This window comes from Podarcis vaucheri (assembly GCF_965113315.1).
Source record: "Podarcis vaucheri genome assembly, chromosome: 18".
In the NCBI taxonomy this organism is placed as follows: domain Eukaryota; kingdom Metazoa; phylum Chordata; class Lepidosauria; order Squamata; family Lacertidae; genus Podarcis; species Podarcis vaucheri.
The window spans coordinates 11,156,395-11,179,098 of NC_138756.1; the positions used below are offsets into that span (position 1 = coordinate 11,156,395).

The 22,704-nt window shown below is 48.0% G+C and overlaps 4 protein-coding genes across 5 annotated transcripts in view; all 4 read right to left on the reverse strand.

The window, feature by feature from the left end:
* Positions 1–587: 587 nt before the first annotated feature.
* On the reverse strand, positions 588–19,523 carry LOC309523141 (uncharacterized protein; the record flags this gene model as incomplete). Its single annotated transcript, XM_082206902.1, has 3 exons — positions 588–1,278; positions 18,190–18,733; positions 19,487–19,523. The coding sequence occupies 3 exons, from the start codon at positions 19,521–19,523 to the stop codon at positions 588–590; spliced, it is 1,272 nt and encodes a 423-aa protein (XP_082063028.1).
* Positions 2,033–3,458, reverse strand: SMIM44 (small integral membrane protein 44; the record flags this gene model as incomplete). Its single annotated transcript, XM_082206903.1, has 2 exons — positions 3,177–3,458; positions 2,033–2,235 (listed from the first exon to the last, which is right to left on the reverse strand). The coding sequence occupies exons 1-2, from the start codon at positions 3,358–3,360 to the stop codon at positions 2,033–2,035; spliced, it is 387 nt and encodes a 128-aa protein (XP_082063029.1). The 5' UTR covers positions 3,361–3,458.
* On the reverse strand, positions 6,748–15,167 carry DOHH (deoxyhypusine hydroxylase). The gene is made up of 5 exons (XM_082206956.1): positions 14,833–15,167; positions 10,564–10,870; positions 9,326–9,402; positions 8,424–8,661; positions 6,748–7,306 (listed from the first exon to the last, which is right to left on the reverse strand). The coding sequence occupies exons 2-5, from the start codon at positions 10,835–10,837 to the stop codon at positions 6,990–6,992; spliced, it is 906 nt and encodes a 301-aa protein (XP_082063082.1). The 5' UTR covers positions 10,838–10,870; positions 14,833–15,167; the 3' UTR covers positions 6,748–6,989.
* Positions 18,728–22,704, reverse strand: part of LOC309522745 (protein unc-13 homolog A) — a 106,091-nt gene continuing 102,114 nt past the window's right edge. For both annotated transcript variants that reach the window (XM_082206269.1, XM_082206268.1), the window contains 3 exons: positions 21,869–21,961; positions 20,641–20,800; positions 18,728–20,043 (listed from right to left, as the gene is read on the reverse strand). In XM_082206269.1, the coding sequence (XP_082062395.1) occupies positions 19,752–20,043; positions 20,641–20,800; positions 21,869–21,961 (545 nt within the window). In that variant the 3' untranslated portion in view covers positions 18,728–19,751. The remainder of the gene's footprint in view (positions 20,044–20,640; positions 20,801–21,868; positions 21,962–22,704) is intronic.

Below are 22,704 nucleotides of genomic sequence, written 5' to 3' on the forward strand. Positions count from 1 at the left end.
TGAAGCAAAGTTCTTAACCCGAGGTACTATTTCTGGGTTAGCGGAGTCTGTAACCTGAAGCGTCTGTAACCTGAAGCATATGTAACCCGAGGTACCACTGTATTATTTTTTAATCCTCAAGCAAATTTAACAGCATGCAGGATTCTCAGCTAAAGCATCTACGACAGATGGAGTGCTCTTAAATCTTACGAATATACACATTTCCCCTAGCACAACGCATTTTGTATACTATTTTCTTTCTCCTTTTTAAAACACAGCTTTTATTAAATTTCCCGTTTTACCATTTGAAGCACTCGTTTACGCATCCTTAAGATTTCCATGACCTTTCTTCTCTTTCCATGGTTCATTTTGCATATCATAAATCCCTGCACATTTTAATAAAATTAATAATAATAATAATAATAATAATAATAATAATAATAATACCCCGCCCATCTGGCTGGGCTTCCCCAGCCTCTCTGGGCAGCTTCTAACCAAATATTAAAATACAGTAATACAGAAAATGGGGTATTTTCCTATGAAAATAAAAAGGTAAAGGGACCCCTGACCATTAGGTCCAGTCATGGCTGACTCTGGGGTTGTGGCGCTCATCTCTCTTTACTCTTGTGAAAATAGGGACGTCCTATTCCATCCCCTCCAACATTTCTCTTGTGAAAATAGGGACGTCCTATTCCATCCCCTCCAACATTTCTCCTGTGAAAATAGGGACGTCCTATTCCATCCCCTCCAACGTTTCTCCCCTGGAAATAGGGACGTCCTATTCCATCCCCTCCAACATTTCTCTTGTGAAAATAGGGACGTCCTATTCCATCCCCTCCAACGTTTCTCCTGTGAAAATAGGGACGTCCTATTCCATCCCCTCCAACATTTCTCTTGTGAAAATAGGGACGTCCTATTCCATCCCCTCCAACATTTCTCCTGTGAAAATAGGGACGTCCTATTCCATCCCCTCCAGCGTTTCTCCCCTGAAAATAGGGACGTCCTATTCCATCCCCTCCAACATTTCTCTTGTGAAAATAGGGACGTCCTATTCCATCCCCTCCAACGTTTCTCCTGTGAAAATAGGGACGTCCTATTCCATCCCCTCCAACGTTTCTCCCCTGAAAATAGGGACGTCCTATTCCATCCCCTCCAACATTTCTCTTGTGAAAATAGGGACGTCCTATTCCATCCCCTCCAACGTTTCTCCCCTGAAAATAGGGACGTCCTATTCCATCCCCTCCAACGTTTCTCCCCTGAAAATAGGGACGTCCTATTCCATCCCCTCCAATGTTTCTCCTATGAAAATAAAAAGGTAAAGGCACCCCTGACCATTAGTGGCCGACTCTGGGGTTGCGGCGCTCATCTCACTTTATTGGCCGAGGGAGCCGGCATCCAGCTTCCGGGTCATGTGGCCAGCAGGACTAAGCCGCTTCTGGCGAACTAGAGCAGCGCACGGAAACGCTGTTTACCTTCCCGCCGGAGTGGTACCTATTTATCTACTTGCACTTTGACGTGCTTTCGAACTGCTAGGTGGGCAGGAGCAGGGACCGAAGAACGGGAACTCACCCCGTCATCGCGGGGATTCGAACCACCAACCTTCTGATCAGCAAGTCCTAGGCTCTGTGGTTTAACCCACAGTGCCACCCACGCCCCATGATACATGAATAGTATGCCTTATTTATCTAAGAGCACAGCTGGTTACGTCTTGTGTGTTTACTGAGCCAGAGCAAAGAAGCAACGGAGACGACTGGCAGGACTCGTATGCCATGCCCGTTTTTAATGTTACAAACACCTCCATCTCTGAGCAGTGAGATTTTTCGAGGGGGTCTGCATGTATCCTGGGTTAGCTTTCCTGGGTACGAAGGTCGCTGGAGGCGGCAGTTTCTTCGTGATAAAATCAGGCACAAAACGGGGGGGGGGGGGGAAAGGAAAGGAAAGAAATAGGCGTCACAGGGAGTCTGGACATTCATATCCAGGGGTGATATATATATTCATATATATATCCAGTATGTCTGGGGGGAATCATCTCTCCAGCTGATCCAAGCACGACTCAGCCAGTTGCTGGAGGCGATGCACAGCCCGTCTCCATCCCAGGTAGGGGGTGCAGGATACGGCCCGCCGCACACTCCAGCCCTGGGAAAGGGGCACCCTTTTGCCAAGCAAGGCGATGGTCGGGAAAGGCTGCAATCTCACACCCGTCCGATGCCTCTTCCAGCCTCTTCCTCTCTTCCAGTTTGGGGCCAAAGGCCCAATCTAACAATGGGGGGAAAAAGAGAAAATTAGAACCAGCAGGCGTGGACAGAAGAAAGCTGGGTATGTCGCAGTGCCGGATTTTGTGGTTGTTGTTTAGTCGTTTGTTGTGTCCGACTCTTCGTGACCCCATGGACCAGACCACGCTAGGATTTACAGACAAGCAAAGCAAGCTCTAGCTTAGCGCCCCACTCTCTTGGGGCCCCCAAAAATTTAAAGGAAAAAACAACCTGGATGTATATTTCCAAAATACAAGATAAAAAACCACAAATCAAATAAAACTTACATACAGCAACAGTGTTTTGTGTTGTGTAGGCTCCTAGGAATGGGACGCGGGTGGCGCTGTGGGTTAAACCACAGAGCCTAGAACTTGCCAATCAGAAGGTCGGCGGTTCAAATCCCCGCAATGACGGGGTGAGCTCCCGTTGCTCGGTCCCTGCTCCTGCCAACCTAGCAGTTTGAAAGCACACCAAAGTGCAAGTAGATAAATAGGTACAGCTCCGGCGGGAAGGTAAACGGCGTTTCCATGCCTGCTCTGGTTCGCCAGAAGCGGCTTAGTCCTGCTGGCCACATGACCCGGAAGCTGTACGCCGGCTCCTTCGGCCAGTAAAGCGAGATGAGCGCCGCAACCCCAGAGTCGTCCACGACTGGACCTAATGGTCAGGGGTCCCTTTATCTTTTTAGGCTTCTAGGATGTAAGTCATGGGCCCCAGCTGCTAGCCTGCTCCCTAAAATATCCCTGGTTTGATCCTTTCTATATATAGGGTGCCTGCATTCTGCTATTTATCATTATTAAGACGGACAGACATTTCCCCTTCCTTTTTAGGAGGAAAAAAGTGCCTCTTATGGAGCGGAAAATACGGCACTCAAACTCAAACTGGTCCTGAGGACCGGCAACTTGGGGGGGGGGGAAAGGGGGAGCTTTTAGGAGGTCTGCCACTCACCCGCAAAGTCATGTGCGAGGTCGTTGATGAGGTGACCCACAATTGCGTAAGCGACCACGACGACGATGATGACAGCCATCAGAAGATACAAGGCGTAGCGGGGCAGGCGGATTGAATCCAGCGAGGGGGGTTTGTAATCTCTGAAGAGGTCACCCCCCTCCTCTTCCTCCTCTCCGGACTGCATCAAGCAAGGATTCGCACCCGGGTCCCCGGCGCCTCGTTCTCCTTCCTTCCCCAATCAGCGATCGTCACTTAGGTTTCGCTTGATGGCTATTCTGGGGAAAAAATAGACAGGGGCAAGACAATAACCTGCCCAAAAAGGACATTGAGTTTGGTGAAACGGGTGGCACCGGCGTTGTACACTCACCGTATTTTTCGCTCTATAAGACGCACCCGACCACGAGACGCACCTAGTTTTTGGAGGAGGAAAACAAGAAACAAAACATTCTGAATCTCAGAAGCCAGAACAGCAAGAGGGATCGCTGTGCAGTGAAAGCAGCGATCCCTCTTGCTGTTCTGGCTTCTGGGATAGCTGCGCAGCCTGCATTCGCTCCGTAAGACGCACACACATTTCCCCTTACTTTTGAGGAGGGGAAAAGTGAGTCTTAAAGAGCAAAAAATACAGTAAGTGTACAACGCCGGTGCCACCCGTTGCACCAAACTCAATGTCCTTTTTGGGCAGGCTGCAAATCAAGCTACCTCAGTTTGCGGCTAAGGCTAAATTTCTAAACCTAGCTTTTGTTTTCTGGGATTTGCAGGAAGTGACTTACCTGTGCGACAGGGAACAGCTGGCGTGCGAGGCAAAATCATCGATTGGCACGACTCGAAAGAGTCCGCAAAGCGTTCCTGCTGATCTGTCGACTTTTTAGGGGTGAAAGATGCTGTTTGCCAACAGCTGGAGAGCAAAGACTCCGCGCAACCACCCACCCAGCTTTTTAAATTTTATTTTAAATACAGATATCCTTGCTCAAAGCCTCCCCTCTTCCAGACATCTCCCCCCTTTCCTCTCCCCCCCCAAAAAAAAAAAAATCTGCAGAAGACAAATCCACTATTCTGGGCTCCTTCCCCTCTCCATGAGCTGATCTCTTAAAATCAGCTAAGCAGATCGTAGCTGGGGATTTTGAGAGGGGAGGGTTGGGATGAAGGCAGGCAGGCAGGCAGAGAATCCACTATTTTGAGTCTCGGTTGCCTGTTAATTTGCGTTGCAGTACACAGAAGGGACACGGGTGGCGCTGTGGGTTAAACCACAGAGCCTAGGGCTTGCCGATCAGAAGGTCGGTGGTTCGAATCCCTGCAACGGGGTGAGCTCCCGTTGCTCGGTCCCTGCTCCTGCCAACCTAGCAGTTTGAAAGCACGTCAAAGTGCAAGTAGATAAATAAGTACCCCTCCGGCGGGAAGGTAAATGGCGTTTCCGTGCGCTGTTCTGGTTCGCCAGAAGCGTCTTCGTCCTGCTGGCCACATGACCCGGAAGCTGTACGCCGGCTCCCTCGGCCAGTAAAGCGAGATGAGCACCACAACCCCGGAGTCGGTCACGACTGGACCTAATGGTCAGGGGTCCCTTTACCTTTACCTAGAAGCAAAGGATTCGCCTTCTTGCTCAGACCACAGGGGATGAATGAAATAAACACGGCAAACAAGATTGCAGTCCTCATTGTTTTGGAGTAAAAGGCTGGTCTAACAAGGGAACTTTTTCAGCAGGGGGCCGGTCCACTGTCCCTCAGACCTTGTGGGGGGCCAGACTATATTTTGAAGGGGGGGGGGAATGAACGAATGCCCCACAAATAACCCAGAGATGCCTTTGAAATAAAGGGACACATTCTACTCATGTAAAAACACGCTGATTCCCGGACCGTCCGTGGGCCGGATTGAGAAGGTGATTGGGCCGGATCCTGCCCCCGGGCCTTAAGTTGCCTACCCCTGGCATAGCTCATAGCTTCTCTGAGTTATTCAAGCCCCTTCACCATGACAAGGCAGTGATCCATGAATGGGGTTTTTTGGGGGAATGGGGTCAAATGGCCAGAATTCAGGAAGACTGTTTTACACCACGCTTTGGAATCGGCCTCTGGGGAGCGGCTCCGGGAAAGCCTTGACATTGAAATGGGTTCTGCCAAGCCTGATCTGCTTTTAAACGTTTAAGCCCCGGTAAACCTAATCCGTGATGGTTTTTGGCTAAAGGAGGTTGCTTTCGCGCAGAAGCAAGCCTGCAATATTCCCTTTCCCCCGAAATCCCTTTCCGATTCAGCCTTCCACAATCCTCTTATTACTTTGTGTGTACGAAACCGATTCATAATCCTCTTTCCAGCTTGGCATCTGTTGGTGTGTGTGTGGGGGGTCTTGGGTGTCCCCCTACTCTTTGGTTTTGGACTGATATATATATATATATATATATATATATATATATGGGATGTGGGTGGCGCTGTGGGTTAAACCACAGAGCCTAGGACTTGCCGATCAGAAGGTCGGCGCTTCGAATCCCGGCAATGACGGGGTGAGCTCCCATTGCTCAGTCCCTGCTCCTGCCAACCTAGCAGTTCGAAAGCACCTCAAAGTGCAAGTAGATCAATAGGTACTGCTCCAGCGGGAAGGTAAACGGTGTTTCCGTGTGCTGCTCTGGTTCGCCAGAAGCGGCTCAGTCCTGCTGGCCACATGACCCGGAAGCTGTACACCGGCTCCCTCGGCCAGTAAAGCGAGATGAGCGCCGCAACCCCAGAGTCGTCCACGACTGGACCTAACGGTCAGGGGTCCTTTTACTTTTAACTAAATGATATCGAGCGTCAGAACAACTTGCCCACAGTAAGGAAATTTTGCCCATGGTGTGGCTATTTTCCACCTTCCCCTTTCGACTCTCCGGCACCCTCTCTGCATAACCAAGCAATTGTAAAATAAGCGCGTTTTTACTCTCGCAAGATTGAATGTCTTGCCCTCGGCTGGACTTTAGGGACGATTCCAACAGATCCCACCTGGAAAATGTCCCTGTGGAGACGGCAGTCCCGAATTGGTGGCGCACGCCCTTCTGGCTTGCCCTCTTGATAAAGACTTGAGGAATGAGATTATCACCCCTCTTTTATCATCCATTCCGGGTCGCCCAGCCACTGCCCCAGTGTCTTTTCTCTTGGCAGATCCAGATGAGCAGGTGACGGCAAAGGTGGCAAGGTTTTTCACTGGGGCAATCGGAATAAAGTCCACTATTGATTCAAAACCCTAAAATGTATTGTATATAATTGACTTTTTATTTCTATTCTTCGTATGTCGTAGTGTTGTTTTACAGTGGTACCTCGGGTTAAGTACTTAATTTGTTCCGGAGGTCCGTTCTTAACCTGAAACTGTTCTTAACCTGAAGCACCACTTTAGTTAATGGGGCCTCCCGCTGCTGCCTTGCCGCCGGAGCACGATTTCTGTTCTCATCCTGAAGCAAAGTTCTTAACCTGAAGCACTATTTCTGGGTTAGCAGAGTCTGTAACCTGAAGCGTATGTAGCCCGAGATACCACTGTATTGCTACGGCCGATGGCTGACGCAAATAAAGATTCATTCATTCATTTGACGCTACCACAAGGAAGACCCGGCAGTCGGTTTTCAAAGCGAAATAAATACGCGTGAACATATATTTGGAAAAAATGAGAAGGGGGAAACAGAAAAGTCACCAGATCCGGAACAGAACCCGCTATCGAGATGTAGGTACCCGCTACCCACCAACCACCAAGCAGAGAAACAGGCCGCAAATTAGAAACGGAGGCGAGACGTCCGGCGCTGCGGGGATCCAAACCGGGATGAGATCGCGGCGGCCGCAGCGCAGCCAGCTTCCTGCGCCCTTTTCAGTCCGATGCCTTCAGCTTGCTCAGTCCGTCGGGGTACTGGAAATCACCGCCGTTCTCGTAGTCGTAGATGTCCAGCGCCACTTCGCAGCTCTCCCGTACGACCCTCTCCTTGTCCTGGGTGTGGGCTTGCAAGGCGGAGAGGCAAGAGGCCCGGGCGATGGAGCCCAGGGCCTCAGCGCATTCGTGGCGCACCATGGGGCTCTCAGCGCCATCCTCCAGCGAGGCCGTCAGCTGCGGGACGCTCGCCTCGTGTTGCATTTGTCCGAGGACGTAGGCGACCTCGTGGCGGAAGAGGGCGCTGCCGCAGCGGAGGCCTTGAGGGTGGAGGGGAGAGGAGAATTGCAGTTCAGGAAAGGGACTTGAGGACTAGCGCCTTGCGTTATTTTTAAGAGCCAGAGCTTGTAGTGTTCCCAATAATAATAATTTATTATTTATACCCCGCCCACCTGGCTGAGTTTACCCAGCCACTCTGGGCGGCTTCCAATCAAGTGTTAAAAACAATACAGCACTAAATAGCAAAAACTTCCCTTCAGATGTCTTTTAAAGAGAAGATAGCTGCTTGTTTCCTTGACATCTGACGGGAGGGCGTTCCACAGGGCGGGCGCCACCACCGAGAAGGCCCTCTGTCTGGTTCCCTGTAACCTCACTTCTCGCAATGAGGGAACCGCCAGAAGGCCCTCGGAGCTGGACCTCAGTGTCTGGGCAGAACGATGGGGGTGGAGACATTCGAGGGACTCGAAGTATACTGGACCGAGGCCGTTTAGGGCTTTCAAGGTCAGCACCAACACTTTGAATTGTGCTCGGAAACGTACTGGGAGCCAATGCAGATCTCTCAGGACCGGTGTTATGTGGTCTCCACTCCCAGTCCCCAGTCCAGCTGCCGCATTCTGGATCAATTGCAGTTTCTGGGTCACCTTCAAAGGTAGCCCCACGGAGAGCGCATGGCAGTAGTCGAAGCGGGAGATAACCAGAGCATGCGCCACTCTGGCCAGACAGTCTGCAGGCAGGGAGGGTCTCATCCTGCATTCCAGATGGAGCTGCCCTGGACACAGAATTAACCTACGCCTCCATGGACAGCTGTGAGTCCAAAATGACCCAAGCCAAAGGCCAGGCGGAACAACTCTGTCTTACAGGCCTTGCGGAAAGAAATCAGATCCCGCAGGGCCCTGGTCTCATGAGGCAGAGCGTTCCACCAGGCCGGGGCCAGTGCTGAAAAGGCCCTGGCTCTGGTTGAGGCTAATCTGACTTCCTTAGGACCCGGGACCACTAGGGTGTTGCTATTTATGGACCTTGCGGCTCTCCATGGGGCATACCGGGAGAGGCGGTCCCCTAGGTACGAGGGTCCTAGGCAAGCAGGTGAGCGGGTCCAAATTCCGGCCAGAGCCGCTGACCAGGCAAAATCTCTGGCCCAAGAGAAGCGAGGAGACTCACCGTCCGCCAAGGCCAGGACGGCCAATTCCCCGCCAACATTGCGCAGGGCAAACATGGCCCGGTATCGCTCGAACAGCGGCCGCGAATCGTCCAGCAAAGCCTGCCGCAACCTTTCCACGTCCGCCTCCTCGGATGGAGGCGCCGGGTCTACGGAGGAGTAGGGACTGGAGGACGCTTCTGCCGGGTGTTCCTGAAGCCATTCCAGTCTCTTCAAAGCCAACTGACACGTCTCTGCCACCTGAAAAGGATGGAGGGGTGTTTTCCAAGAACGTATATTTCGTGAAAAACATTAAATATATTCTTAAAAAAAACAGAAGCATTTTTACTTGGTATTATAGGCCAGGATATTGATAGGCAAGATGTTAAACTGTTTTTATACGTAACAGCAGCGGCAAGAGTATTGTTAGCGCAGAAATGGAAGCGAGAGGAAATTCTGACGAAAGAAGAACGGCAGACGAAATTAATGGACTATGCAGAATTGGACAAAACGACAGAAAGGATTCGAAACCTGCGGGACCAGAAATTTACAGAAGGTTGGAAGAAGCATATGAATTATTTGAAGAGCAATTGTAACCAACAAATTACGCTAGTGGGACTACAAGAGTTTTGTAAGGAGAAATATACGAAGTGTTTATAAAGTAGATAGAGATACTGGTTATGAGTTTTAAATGTAATAGGGAAAGTAAGACATATTAGATTGGAAAATTTTCAGACAGGACTGATGGAAGTCAAAAAATTGAATAAGGTGTACAAGTATGTTTAATTACTGTTGAAAATGGTATGTTAAAAAAACTAATAAATTTATATATATATATATATATATATATAAAGGAGGGAGGGGTGTTAACTTTTTGGATCGGGTCAGGTTCGGGGAAGAGTTGCAAAGGAGCCCCTGGATTTACCTCGACGACAGGGTCTTCGGAGTATTGCTTGAGGACGTCTAGAACTTTGGGGTTCCCAATGGCACCGAGTGCCTCGCCTGTCAAAAGCAGGGAGAGAATGAGATACGAAGGTGGAAGCGGTGTGTGTGTGTGTGTGTGATTAATTTTGTTTATATCCCTCTCTCCCACTGTAGACCCCACGGAGACGCACAGCTAGGTGGGCAGGAGCAGGGACCGAGCAACAGGAGCTCACCCCGTCATTGCGGGGATTCAAACCGCTGACCTTCTGATTGGCAAGTCCTAGGCTCTGTGGTTTAGACCTAAAGGTAAAGGGAAAGGGACCCCTGACCATTAGGTCCAGTTATGGCCGACTCTGGGGTTGCGGCGCTCATCTCGCTTTACTGGCCAAGGGAGTCGGCGTACAGCTTCCGGGTCATGTGGCCAGCAGGACTAAGCCGCTTCTGGCGAACCAGAGCAGCGCACGGAAACGCCGTTTACCTTCCCGCCGGAGGGGTACTTATTTATCTACAGTGGTACCTCGGGTTACATACGCTTCAGGTTACACACTCCACTAAGCCAGAAATAGTGCTTCAGCTTAAGAACTTTGCTTCAGGATAAGAACAGAAATCGGGCTCTTGCAGCGCGGCGGCAGCAGGAGGCCCCATTAGCTAAAGTGGTGTTTCAGGTTAAGAACAGTTTCAGGTCAAGTACGGACCTCTGGAACGAATTAAGTACTTAACCCGAGGTACCACTGTACTTGCACTTTGACGTGCTTTCGAACTGCTAGGTTGGCAGGAGCTTGTCAACATCCTTCTTAAATTGTAAAGGTAAAGGTAAAGGGACCCCTGACCATTAGGTCCAGTCCTGGCCGACTCTGGGGTTGCGGCGCTCATCTCGCTTTATTGGCTGAGGGAGCCGGCGTACAGCTTCTGGGTCATGTGGCCAGCAGGACTAAGCCGCTTCTGGCGAACCAGAGCAGCGCACGGAAACGCCATTTACCTTCCCGCCGGAGTGGTACCTATTTATCGACCTGCACTTTGACGTGCTTTTGAACTGCTAGGTTGGCAGGAGCAGGGACCGAGCAACGGGAGCTCACCCTGTCATTGCGGGGATTCAAACCGCCGACCTTCCGATCGGCAAGCCCAAGAGGCTCTGTGATTTAGACCACAGCGCCACCCGCGTCCCGTAATAATTCTCCAGACGTTAAAAGCGTTCCCCAAACCAGCCCCCCTGCAATCTGTCAACACAGCCCCTCTTACCAGCTTCGTGGCGGACCATGGGCTCCTGGCTAGCATCTCGGAGAACCTCAATGAGGACTGGAATGGCTCTCTCGTCCTGCATCTGCCCTAAGCAGTAAGCCAGTTCGTGTTTGAGGAGCGCAGAGTCGTCCCGAAAACCTCGGCTGATCCACTCAATGGCTGCAGCCCCCCCTAGGTTTCGGAGGGTGAATAGCGCCCGGAAACGGGCTTTTAGGGGCTGGCCGGCGTCCACCAGCGTCCGGCCGATCTGTTCAATTTCCTTCTCAGTCACCATGGTTGCCCGGGCAGGAGCTACTTCAAGAAATACCTAAAGGAAGAGAAAAGGAGGGGTTTTTGTTTTTTGTGAAAGTCCGTGTTTCGGAGAAGTCCAAACTCCCCCCCCCTTTTAAAAAGACTTCATTTCGTTTTAAAATTTACACGGCAAGAAAATAAAATTGATCGTTGCATTCACATAAACAGAAAATAAAGCTATACATGAACGAAATATGAAAAAAGTAAAAATTAAACAACATTTTTTTTGGGGGGGACAAAAATTATCAAAAACACAAAATTATATAAGGATTACAAACCATCATTTGAATGTTTTATACCCAAAATTCCTAGAACGACATTACCTTCATATTCACTTTTCCTTTTCGTTACGTTCTGATTATTCTCCTAAAGTGGTTTGAGTCCCTTCTATATTATTTGACTTTCCTCGATCTCTTTGGGGTTTCCAAATTTCTTTTACATTCAACTTATCTGTATTCCATAATTGAAAAACAACGTTCCCTTATATCTGTGAAGTTAGTCTAGGGCATAGCCGAGTGATGTTGTTGGAACCGTATTTTATTAGATAGTTATTAAACCAATCCCATTCTTTTTTCAACCTCGTCGCCTGAGTGGTTTCTTATTAATTCAGTCATTTTAGCGAGTTCAAACTTTTTAGCGAAGCCCAAACTTTGCAAAGTTTTGGAAAGATGGGTTGGAGACAACAGGAACCAAGCAATGTCTACTCAGAAGTAAATTGCAATCAGGGTAGATTTGATTTAAATCGAATCGCTATTAAATCACGATTTAAATCACTAGTCAGTAAGACTTGATTTAAATCTTCTTCCTTTTTTTACAGAAAAACTCATTCTTGCTGGTATCATCGTAATATTTACAAACCAGATGAAGGTTTCATTTGGATTGATAAATTTTCAGAGTAGTTTTTACAGTTATATCAAAAATTACCAATTTGGTTCTACTATTAGAAATACACAGACAGGTAATTATGAAATTATGGTGAGGTTTAATAAGTTGTTTATATTTGGACAACTTTTCTGCTGTTCTTTATTGGAAGGAGAAAACTAATCATTTCCTTAGTAACAATTTAAACAATTTATTTAACTCAAACAATAACATTATAGCATATGTATCCATGTTTGTTAACTGATGCGGCTAAACAATTTTGAAAAAAAACAACAACTTAGACTGAGTTTAAGCACGCAGAAAAACTTAAAACAAATCCTTATTTCCTGATGAATAACCTTCGGACTATAATGTAACTTAAATAGAAAATCTTTAGAAAGATTTTTCCTCCAGAAGGATTTTATTTAAAAAATCCAATTTAAATCTTAAAAATCTGATTATTTTTTTAATCTTTTATTTTTATCCACCTTGAATTTGCATTGAATTCAAGCAAACGTCCAACTCCTTTGGGCCATATATTTTTGGAAGGTGTCAAATTAACATCAATTGGTTTAATTTTTGCTTGTTTGGCTTCTGTGGGGTAAACAAAACGATTGGATCTGTCCCGTTGCAGAGGGGGAAAAAGTTCCAGATCCAAATTTTTCTGGGGAAGCCAAGCCGAGTCGCTGGTAAAATTCCATTTCACAGTCACCTGCAGGCATCTCTATGATACACACATAATTGTTGACTCAGGAGATGGTTTGGCTTTTAAGTCTTGGAAGACGCCCATAAATGGGAAATTTTTTATGTTATTGCTCAAGCACGCAGATCGACACCTGGCCAAAGCATTTTGGCGAAAACACTCCCAGGTATATACTGATGAAAAAATAAATTAAATTACTGTACCGGTAAGGTGCAGCACAGTCCAACTCATCCAAAATCTGTTGTGATTCTCAAAAGCTTCAGGAACATAGTATATGACGAGCTTAAAAAAATGTTTAAGTATAACTTTATAAAAAATACAGAAGCTTTTCTACTAGGGATAACGGACACAGGTATAGCAAGAGAAGATCAGAAAATATTCCTCTATGCCACAGGAGCGGCAAGGATCCTAATTGCTAAAAACTGGAAAAAAGAAATTGTGCCAACAAAAATGGAATGACAAGACAAACTGTTAGAGTATATTGAACTGGCTAGATTAACAGAGGCAATTAGAGATCATACTAGGCAAGAATTTCAAAAAGCATGGGGGAAATGCAGAGAATACTTCACAAAACAGTGCCCTAAAATTCATACCTGGACTTGTTTCGATTAATGTCTGCAGGAGACTTTATGGATATTTAAGTTATAATTAGAAAAATCTTAATAATTATTCATAAAGGAAACAGCTTATAAGAAGTAAATAAGGATGCCAGAAACAGGATAAAGGAAGTCTTTTATTTGGTTGTATTGTTGTATATTATGCTTGTTGTTTGTTATGTTTGTGTGTGATGGGGTGGATTTCTGGGTTGGGGGGTTTGTGTTATGCTGTAAATAAAATTTCCAATAAAAATTTATTTAAAAAAACCAAAAAACAAAATCTGTTGTGATTCGGACATTTTGTGGGTCAGAGGTCTGGGTTTATCCTTTAAAGACCAAAGAAGTGGGGAGAAAGATGTAATTCGCCTTCAAACAAGCAGCTTTTTGCTCTTGCCCAGTGAGAAATAGAAAATAGAATATAGAAAATGCACGCTCAGAACAACTCTCTATGCCAGAAATAAACTGTATATGACGCTATTACTGTAGCATCAAGCAATAACAGGGGGAAACTGGGACACAAATAGTTGGAAATAAACTTTTTTTCTTGAAAAACTGTTAAATGTGATGCAATTTGGCCTCAATTCGTTAAAAAATTGGGAAGCTTAATAAACAGGTGCAAATCAGAAGTCGCCAAGGCTGTTAACGAGCAAACCTATGCAAATCAATGCCAGAGAACGCACAAATCTACGCAAATCATTGGCAGGCAATTTTTCAGCACCTGCTTAAAAACATTCTTCTTTCAACAAGCCTCCAGGGATGTTTAAAAAGCTGACGGCCAAGATTTAATGGGATCTCAGCCTGTAGCTGTTTTAACTTTTTGAAAGTTTTTAATTATTGCTGTTGATTTTCCTGATGGATAATTTCATAGAATCATAGAATCCTAGAGTTGGAAGAGACCACCAGGGCCATTGAGTCCAACCCCCTGCCAAGCAGGAAACACCATCAGAGCACTCCTGACATATGGTTGTCAAGCCTCTGCTTAAAGACCTCCAAAGCAGGAGACTCCACCACACTCCTTGGCAGCAAATTCCACTGTCGAACAGCTCTTACTGTCAGGAAGTTCTTCCTCATGTTTAGGTGGAATCTTCTTTCTTGTAGTTTGGCTCCATTGCTCCGTGTCCGCTTCTCTGGAGCAGCAGAAAACAACCTTTCTCCCTCCTCTATGTGACATCCTTTTCTATATTTGAACATGGCTATCATATCACCCCTTAACCTCCTCTTCTCCAGGCTAAACATGCCCAGCTCCCTTAGCCCTTCCTCATAAGGCATCGTTTCCAGGCCTTGGACCATTTTGGTTGCCCTCCTCTGGACACGTTCCAGTTTGTCAGTGTCCTTCTTGAACTGGGGTGCCCAGAACTGGACACAGTTCACACATCGCTTTATCTGTCTTTCTTTGGTCAACCCTTTAGAGCGGTAACTTTTTTGCAATCGAGCGATGTACAAATTTCATGAAACCAACAAATAAATGGTATTATTATTATTATTATTATTATTATTATAAAAAATCATTAGCAGGCACCAAAATAAACCTATGCAAATTAACAAACGCATGTAAAGCTATGCAAATCAGCAAGGGGGTCCACGAACGTCGCCGGCAGCTCAGACAGAATATGCAAATGTATGCAAATACATGCAAATCAGCAGCAGCCAAAATAAAATTACCAGCTCTGGCCCAACCCACCAGCCCCAAATCCACCCCATAATTTCCCCCCCTTGTCCCCCCAACCCTGGGTAGCTCCCCTGCCCCCTCCCATCCCGTCTCCATGGCAACAGGGATGCAGGCGGCTCCCCACCCGCTTTGATGTCTATCCCACTCACCTAAGTCGCACGCGTTCCAAGGCAGCCTTCTGCGCCTGCGCGGGGACAGGTAAACCACTGCGCCTGCGCACTGGCGGGACGGAACGCCCGCTCGGCTATGAGGCGGCGGGCGGAACCAAGTACAACGAGAAGCTTGTGTGGGGGGGGAATAATGGCGGAGGCGGTCCTTTTTCTCCGTATTTCTCTTCTTTTCCTTCTTCTTCAATTCAGAGGGGCGAAGCGACAAAGTTTTTTCGCCAGAGGCTGCCTCAAATGGTCCTTTTTTCCTTTCTCTCCCCCCACCTCCGCTTCAAATGGGTGAGTCCGAACGGGCGAAGGCCGCGAGAGGAAATGGCGGCCTCCGGCGCATGCGCGTTGGTAGGGAGACGCCAGCGTTGCTCCGCCTTCATTCCGTAAGGCGGGGCGGGGCGATAGACTTATGAATAATAGACTCGCGTGCGGCTCTGAGTTTCCGGGTTCAGTTTGGAACATTGCATCAGTCGCTGTTGCAATGGTGGATTTTGAAAGATTTTCTTTCTTTCTCTTGTTCTCTCTCTCTCTCTCTGCTTGCTTGCTTCTTTAATTTCTTATGCCTCTCCACATTTGCACATTATATTAATTTTGGGGTGGTCTTGTGGGCAATTTCAAATGTCTATTTAATAACAATGTGATAACATGTAATAGTATACAAACAGCAGAATGTATCATCTGATGTAACAAACCAGAAATGGTAGTTGAGGGAAGTCAACAGAGAAGGGGGGAAATTGGAAAGTGTATGTTTAGCAATGTTACTGGATATTTGTTATGAGAAAAGAAATATATATATATACCCATATATATATATATGGGTGAAAAAGGAGAGCGCAAAATATGGTCTGAAGCTCAACATCAAAAAAACGAAGATCATGGCCACTGGTCCCATCACCTCCTGGCAAATAGAAGGGGAAGAAATGGAGGCAGTGAGAGATTTTACTTTCTTGGGCTCCATGATCACTGCAGATGGTGACAGCAGTCATGAAATTAAAAGACGCCTGCTTCTTGGGAGAAAAGCGATGAAAAACCTAGACAGCATCTTAAAAAGTAGAGACATCACCTTGCCAACAAAGGTCCGTATAGTTAAAGCCATGGTTTTCCCAATAGTGATGTATGGAAGTGAGAGCTGGACCATCAAGAAGGCTGATCGCCAAAGAATGGATGCTTTTGAATTCTGGTGCTGGAGGAGACTCTTGAGAGTCCCATGGACTGCAAGAAGATCAGACCTCTCCATTCTGAAGGAAATCAGCCCTGAGGGCTCACTGGAAGGACAGATCCTGAAGCTGAGGCTCCAATACTTTGGCCACCTCATGAGAAGAGAAGACTCCCTGGAAAAGACCCTGATGTTGGGAAAGATGGAGGGCGCAAGGAGAAGGGGACGACAGAGGACGAGATGGTGGGACAGTGTTCTCGAAGCTGCCAGCATGAGTTTGACCAAACTGCGGGAGGCAGTGGAGGACAGGAGGGCCTGGCGTGCTCTGGTCCAGGGGGTCACGACGACTAAACAACTCAACAAAAACTCTCTCTCTCTCTCTCTCTCTCTATATATATATATATCTATGCATACACCAAATGTCTATATAAGAGCTTGCACACCAATATTTGGGGTTCCTCTCCTCCCTCCCTGCGTGGAGTGAGCAGGGGACCCTGTTGCAACAGATTAATAAAGATCAAGCTTACTAGCTGCTTTGCTTCTCAATATTCTCTGCTTGGCCTCTGTTATTTTCTCCTACCGATAGGGAACCCATGTAAGGACTCTATATGGGCTCTTGGGTATCCCATAAGGGAAAAGGAGCAGTTTTTTTCTTATAACACTTTGGTTCTATGATATTGGCTGTTTTGTTCTCCAGGGCATGTGACCTGGGTCTCGGGGAAACTAAAGTATTCACCATCACCAAAGAACAGCCAGGCTGCCCAGGTAAAGCAATCAGTGACCATTATCAGGTATCCTGGCAGGCAGGATGTTTCTGCGATGTTTTTGGGGGTGGTCTTGGGCTACAGGGTGGGCAATTTCAAAAGTCTATATAAGGGCTTTTGCACCATTTTTCTGGGTTCCTCCTCCCTCCTGCGTGGGGTGAACTTATGCAACAGTTTAATAAAGATCAGGCTTACTAGCTACTTTGCATCTCAATATTCTCTGGTGGGCCTCTATTATTTTCTCCTACCAATAGGGAACCCACTTAAGGACTCTATAGGGGTTCTTGGGTACCCCATAAAGGAAAGGGAGCAGTTTTTTATTCTTCTTATAACCCCCACAACTTGAGCGCCTTTGGAAAGAAAAATCACACTTGCTAGACACTCCTCGGACGCGGAGAGGACAGGTTAGAAACACGAGCAGGAAAAGAAGAGTTCGTTTTTCTTTTCTTTTTAATGTCAGTTAATAAAATATTTGTATAGAGCCCCAAAAGTTCAAAATAGTGCAAAACATCTCACTATCATGCATTGTTGGTTTTTGTTTTTGTTTTGTTTCAACTCAATCCACTTCAGGTAAGTAGGAACAGAACAGATAATGACATATTTCAAGACGTGTGCATGTGGTCCACAACAGGATAATTATTAACTCGATTCCGAGCATCCGGGATTGGTATTTATTTATTTCACCCCTTTCCCCCGTCCTTTTTATTATTATTAAACCATCTGTTTGTTTAGTTTAGTTTCAAGTACATGCCGGACAGAAATTACTGAGAAGGGAATCGGTTCGGTTCGGAAAGGGGGGACAGGTTGGGGGGAAAGAAACACGGATGAGGTCCGTGGGGAGGAATCCGTAATCTAAACCGCTTAGATGTCCCCGTCGATGTCTTCTCTTTATTTAAATTACTATTTTAAAAAAAGTTCGGCGGAATGCACACCTGCGCAGGTATACGACTCGGGGTGTTTTGTGTGTGTAAACATTCAACTCAAATTCCGACACTTTGGTCCCTGGCAAAATGGTATCTTGGGAAAAGCAGGGGAGCTGGAATGAAACCGCTTTGGGACGATGTTCTCTCCTAACGGGTCCTGGGGGAGAAGGAGAGGGTTTTGGATGTGGCCGGCCCACGACATTTTGCCGCCTGCAGCGGGGGGGGGGGGGGGGACAAAGGACAAGAGGGCACCTGTTTCCCACCCCACAACTCTGGGCCAGAAGATGAGTCTCAGCTTCAGTGCTAATGGCAGAGGACATAACCGTGGTGGCTGACCCACTGCAATGAATGGACCTCAGTTAGACAGGTCCGTTCTCTGAAATGGGTGCAGTGAGGATGCTAGCTGGAAGCAGGTAAGCCCAGGCTGCCTTGCTTGGGAGGGCCGGCTCCGAGCTCAGAATCAGGCTGCTGCAGTGCTTGGAAAGGGGCCCTCCAACATTTCTACTGTGAAATGAGGGATGTCCTATTCCATCCCCTCCAACGTTTCTCCCCTGAAAACAGGGACGTCCTATTCCATCCCCTCCAACGTTTCTCCTGTGAAAATAGGGACGTCCTATTCCATCCCCTCCAACGTTTCTCCCCTGAAAATAGGGACGTCCTATTCCGTCCCCTCCAACGTTTCTCCCCTGAAAACAGGGACGTCCTATTCCGTCCCCTCCAACGTTTCTCCTGTGAAAATAGGGATGTCCTATTCCATCCCCTCCAACGTTTCTCCCCTGAAAATAGGGACGTCCTATTCCATCCCCTCCAGCGTTTCTCCCCTGAAAATAGGGACGTCCTATTCCATCCCCTCCAACGTTTCTCCTGTGAAAATAGGGACGTCCTATTCCATCCCCTCCAACGTTTCTCCCCTGAAAATAGGGACGTCCTATTCCATCCCCTCCAACGTTTCTCCTGTGAAAATAGGGATGTCCTATTCCATCCCCTCCAATGTTTCTCCAGTCTGTCGTTGGAATCCCAGATGTCGTTGGAATCCCAGAGGGCGGCTTCTGGTCAGAGCTGGCAGCCTGGAGCCCGGTGGACAAACGGTGCAAGAACGGCTCCTTGGGGAAAGAGCTGTGATCAGGACAGAGGTGGTCATGAGTCATAGCTGTCAACTTACAGATTTGAAAATAAGGGACCAGCGGCCTCAAAAATAAGGGATCAGCAGCCAAAATAAGGGATTTTCGTCAACCAGCAGCCAAACGAAGCCTCAAGCGGTGGTTCCCACAGCGCAGCAACCCGGCAAAGGGGATGCAGCAAGGAAAACCACCGTCACCTCTCCGCTGGGAAGCGCTGAGCAAAGGCGAGTCCCCAGGCAACGCGGCCGATTTGATCGGCACGAGGCATGCAAGCGCCACCCCCCCCAGTCGTTCTTAGACTCCTTATTGGGTGAGCAAGGCAGCCAAGCAACACAGTTGGAGCCTCCCTCCTCCCTGGCCGGCAGGGAGGGAGGGAGAGGAGCTGCTTCCTTTGAAACCCGGGAAATTTAAGGGACATCATCAATAAGGGACAGCAGCGGGACACTGCGCTGGGATAAGGGACTGTCCCGCCAAATAAGGGACGGTTGACAGCTATGCCATGAGTGCAAAGGAGGCGGGTCTGTCTTGGGAAACATGCAGCAGGATCTTTGGCCCCCGTTTCCAGAAATGTAGCGTCTCAGTGCCAGAGCCCTGTTTCCCTGCAGGAGATTCAACATCTTCAGGTAGGGCAGAGAACGCCCCTTTCTCCGATGCTGGACTGGAGGGGCAAAGGGTCCTGACTTGGGGGGGAGGCTACCCTCTTTTCCCTCTGCCCCATAGCGGCTAATACTGAACGGATTTGGCAATGTGTGTGTGTGTTCGGAGGGTGTTTGATCCTTGGCAGCGGGAGCGAGGCTCCCAAGTTCAGGGAGGAAGGGGAAGGCGGGGATCTCTTATGGCTTCGACATGGCTGCATAAACGAGGGTCGGGAGGTGATGCTAGGAGGCCATGGGGCGGACGGACCACAGGACTGGGAGGGCAGGGAGAGGGCAGGGCACAGTGGGGCTTAGCTGGCGCTGCCCTCCTCGGCCGAGCGCGTATCCGACTTCAGCTTCACGAACTCCTTCGCCACCTCGTCGTTGTTGCGCTGCGAGAGGATGCGCAGCACCGTCAGCCCCGTGTCGTCCATGTGGATGCGGCGGCCGAGGGGCAGCCAGCAGGCGCAGCTGCCCCTCTGCAAGAGGTCCTTCAGCTGCAAGATGGCGATGCCCACTGTCCGGTCCTCGCGGGCAAAGCAGTAGTCCTTCACGCAGACCTGCAGCTCGTAGCATTCGGGGCCCGTCTCGGTGCCCAGGGCGCTGCGGGAGGGAAAAGGTGGATTCAGCTAAAAAGGTAAAGGGACCCCTGACCATTAGGTCCAGTCGCGGACGACTCTGGGGTTGCAACGCTCATCTCGCTTTATTGGCTGAGGGAGCCGGCGTACAGCTTCCGGGTCATGTGGCCAGCAGGACTAAGCCGCTTCTGGCGAACCAGAGCAGTGCACGGAAACGCCGTTTACCTTCCCGCCAGAGCGGTACCTATTTATCTACTTGCACTTTGACGTGCTTTCGAACTGCTAGGTGGGCAGGAGCAGGGACAGAGCAACGGGAGCTCACCCCACCGCGGGGATTCGAACAGCCGACCTTCTGATCGGCAAGCCCTAGGGCTCAGTGGTTTAACCCACAGCGCCACCCGCGTCCCTATGAAATGGTTCTTAAATGTAAAGGTAAAGGGACCCCTGACCATAAGGTCCAGTCGCGGACGACTCTGGTAAAGCTCATCTCGCTTTTCTGGCGGAGGTGCATTGCAAATCGAGACGGCTGGCCTGGAGAGGAGGCAGGACCGAGGTTTGCAATAATTGCCTTTCTTGAGTTGCTCCTGAGATGAAGGAAGGGGGAGAAAGGACGATCACTTACAACTGGATGCTTTCGTTGTATTTCGGAGACCAGCTGTTGTTCTTCGACTTGGTGGCGAATTTCCTCTTCTTGTCGCTGAGGTGGGGCCCGATGATGTTGACCTCAATAAAGGGGCGGAAGATCCCCGACGTTTGCCACTTCAGGTCATTGGCGGCTACCACTGGGCGAGAGAAAGGCGCAGTGCCGGATTTAAGTATAAGCTCAACAAGCTCTAGCTTAGGGCCCCGCTCTCTTCGGGCCCCCCAAAAAAAATTAAAGGAAAAAAACCTGGATGTACATTTCCAAAATATAAGATGAAAAACAAATAAAATAAAACCTACATCCAGCAACAGTGTTTTGTGTTGTGTAGGCTCCTAGGATGTAAATCATGGGCCCTGCCTGCTCCCTAAAATATCCCTGGTTTGCTCCTTTCTATATATAGTGTTTTGTGTTGTGTAGGCTCCTAGGATGTAAGTCAGTGGTGGCCAAACTCCACCCTCCAGCTGTTTTGGGACTACAATTCCCATCACCTCTGACCACTGGCCCTGTTAGCTGTTTAACTTGAGCTCTTGAGCCAAAAACCCAGCTGTATAAACAAGTGCTCAGAGCCCTCTCCTTTATCAGTTTGTGACGGCAAGGATGACCTTGACTGTACCAGTAGAACAGGGAAGACACGTCTGTGCCTTATCTTATATCCTGACCACAAAGGCGCACAGACCTAGTCTGAGAACAGTGCCAGAGGGTGTTCTTGGAGATGGTGACCTCTTGCTCCAAGATAAGAGTAGGAACAGGAATACCCTTTTATGGTCAGAAGTACAGGAAGGAATACCCTTTTATGGTTAAGAGTGCCGAAGCAGGAACATCTGTGATGTCAACCTGCATGTATAAGCTGACATGGCTGGATTCCTGGGGAAGGGGGGAGAGGGTACCTGGAGGATATATATACTGCACGAAATTTCTCGTTTCTTTGGACTTGCTGTGGACTGACCACGCAGCTGCCTTTCTGCTGTTCCGGAGAGCAGAAATAAAAAACTCTTTCTCTGAACCAACCCTCGGTGTCATTTGACTTCCTTCCTCCTGTCCGGGAGCAAAACAGTGCCCACCAATCGGCAAAGTCTAATAAGGCTACATGTGGAGTCAAAACACACACCGTCATGCGATAGACAACAATCCCATGACTGCAATCGCAGAGCAGGAATTCTAACACAGACTAGATGAGCCAAGTCTACGACCGCCAGTTCCGGCTCACCTTTTACGGTGACCTTATGCTCCCCGGTCCCAGGGTGGGTGATCAATTCCACGTGAATGGAGACCTCTCCTACGGGGTCGTCCACTCCGGATCCTGCCCGGCAGAGGGAGGGAAGCATGGAGATGCAGAACGGGAAATTAGTGCACAAACTTTCAGCCCATTCCCTGTCTAGTGATTTCTCCCGCTCCTCCCCTCTCCAAGAAACCCCCCCAAAAAACTTGTTGGTGGACTGAGGACTGACGCTTGCTTCAAGGGCTCCCCACTTTTGAGAGGTCCTTCCTATCTTATCATATTTTTTTTTGGAGAAATCTTTCCCTGGAAGAACTGTGAGGGGAGAGATTTCATCAGGCAAGGCTCCTTCCATCCGCTTTCCTCTAGTCCCTGCTTCTCAATTTGTATTGCATTATTTTACGTGCTGTGGCTTCCCATTGTTTTATTGATTGTAGTTTAGAAATGGTTTACTGTAACTGTTATCTGTTTAATATCTTCTGCATATTCAAATTCACCTACTTTGGTCAGTTATTCATCTTTAAATACATACTCTTATGAAACTGCAGGTTATTAAAATAATCCTGCCAATGTTTTTATCTGTTTACAATTTATCTGTAAATATTCAATAAACCATCTCCATTCTTTTATAAAAAGTTTGTTATCTTGATTTGGTCTCTCTCTTGATTTTTTAATTCTCCCGGTATGCTTCGCCATTTCTGCATATTCCATAAGTTTTTGTATCTCTTCTTCATTTGCTGGGTCTCCTGCTTCTTTCCATTTTGGGGCAAGTAACATTCTTGCCGCTGTAGTAGCATACATGAACAAATTTCTATATAGTTTAGGTA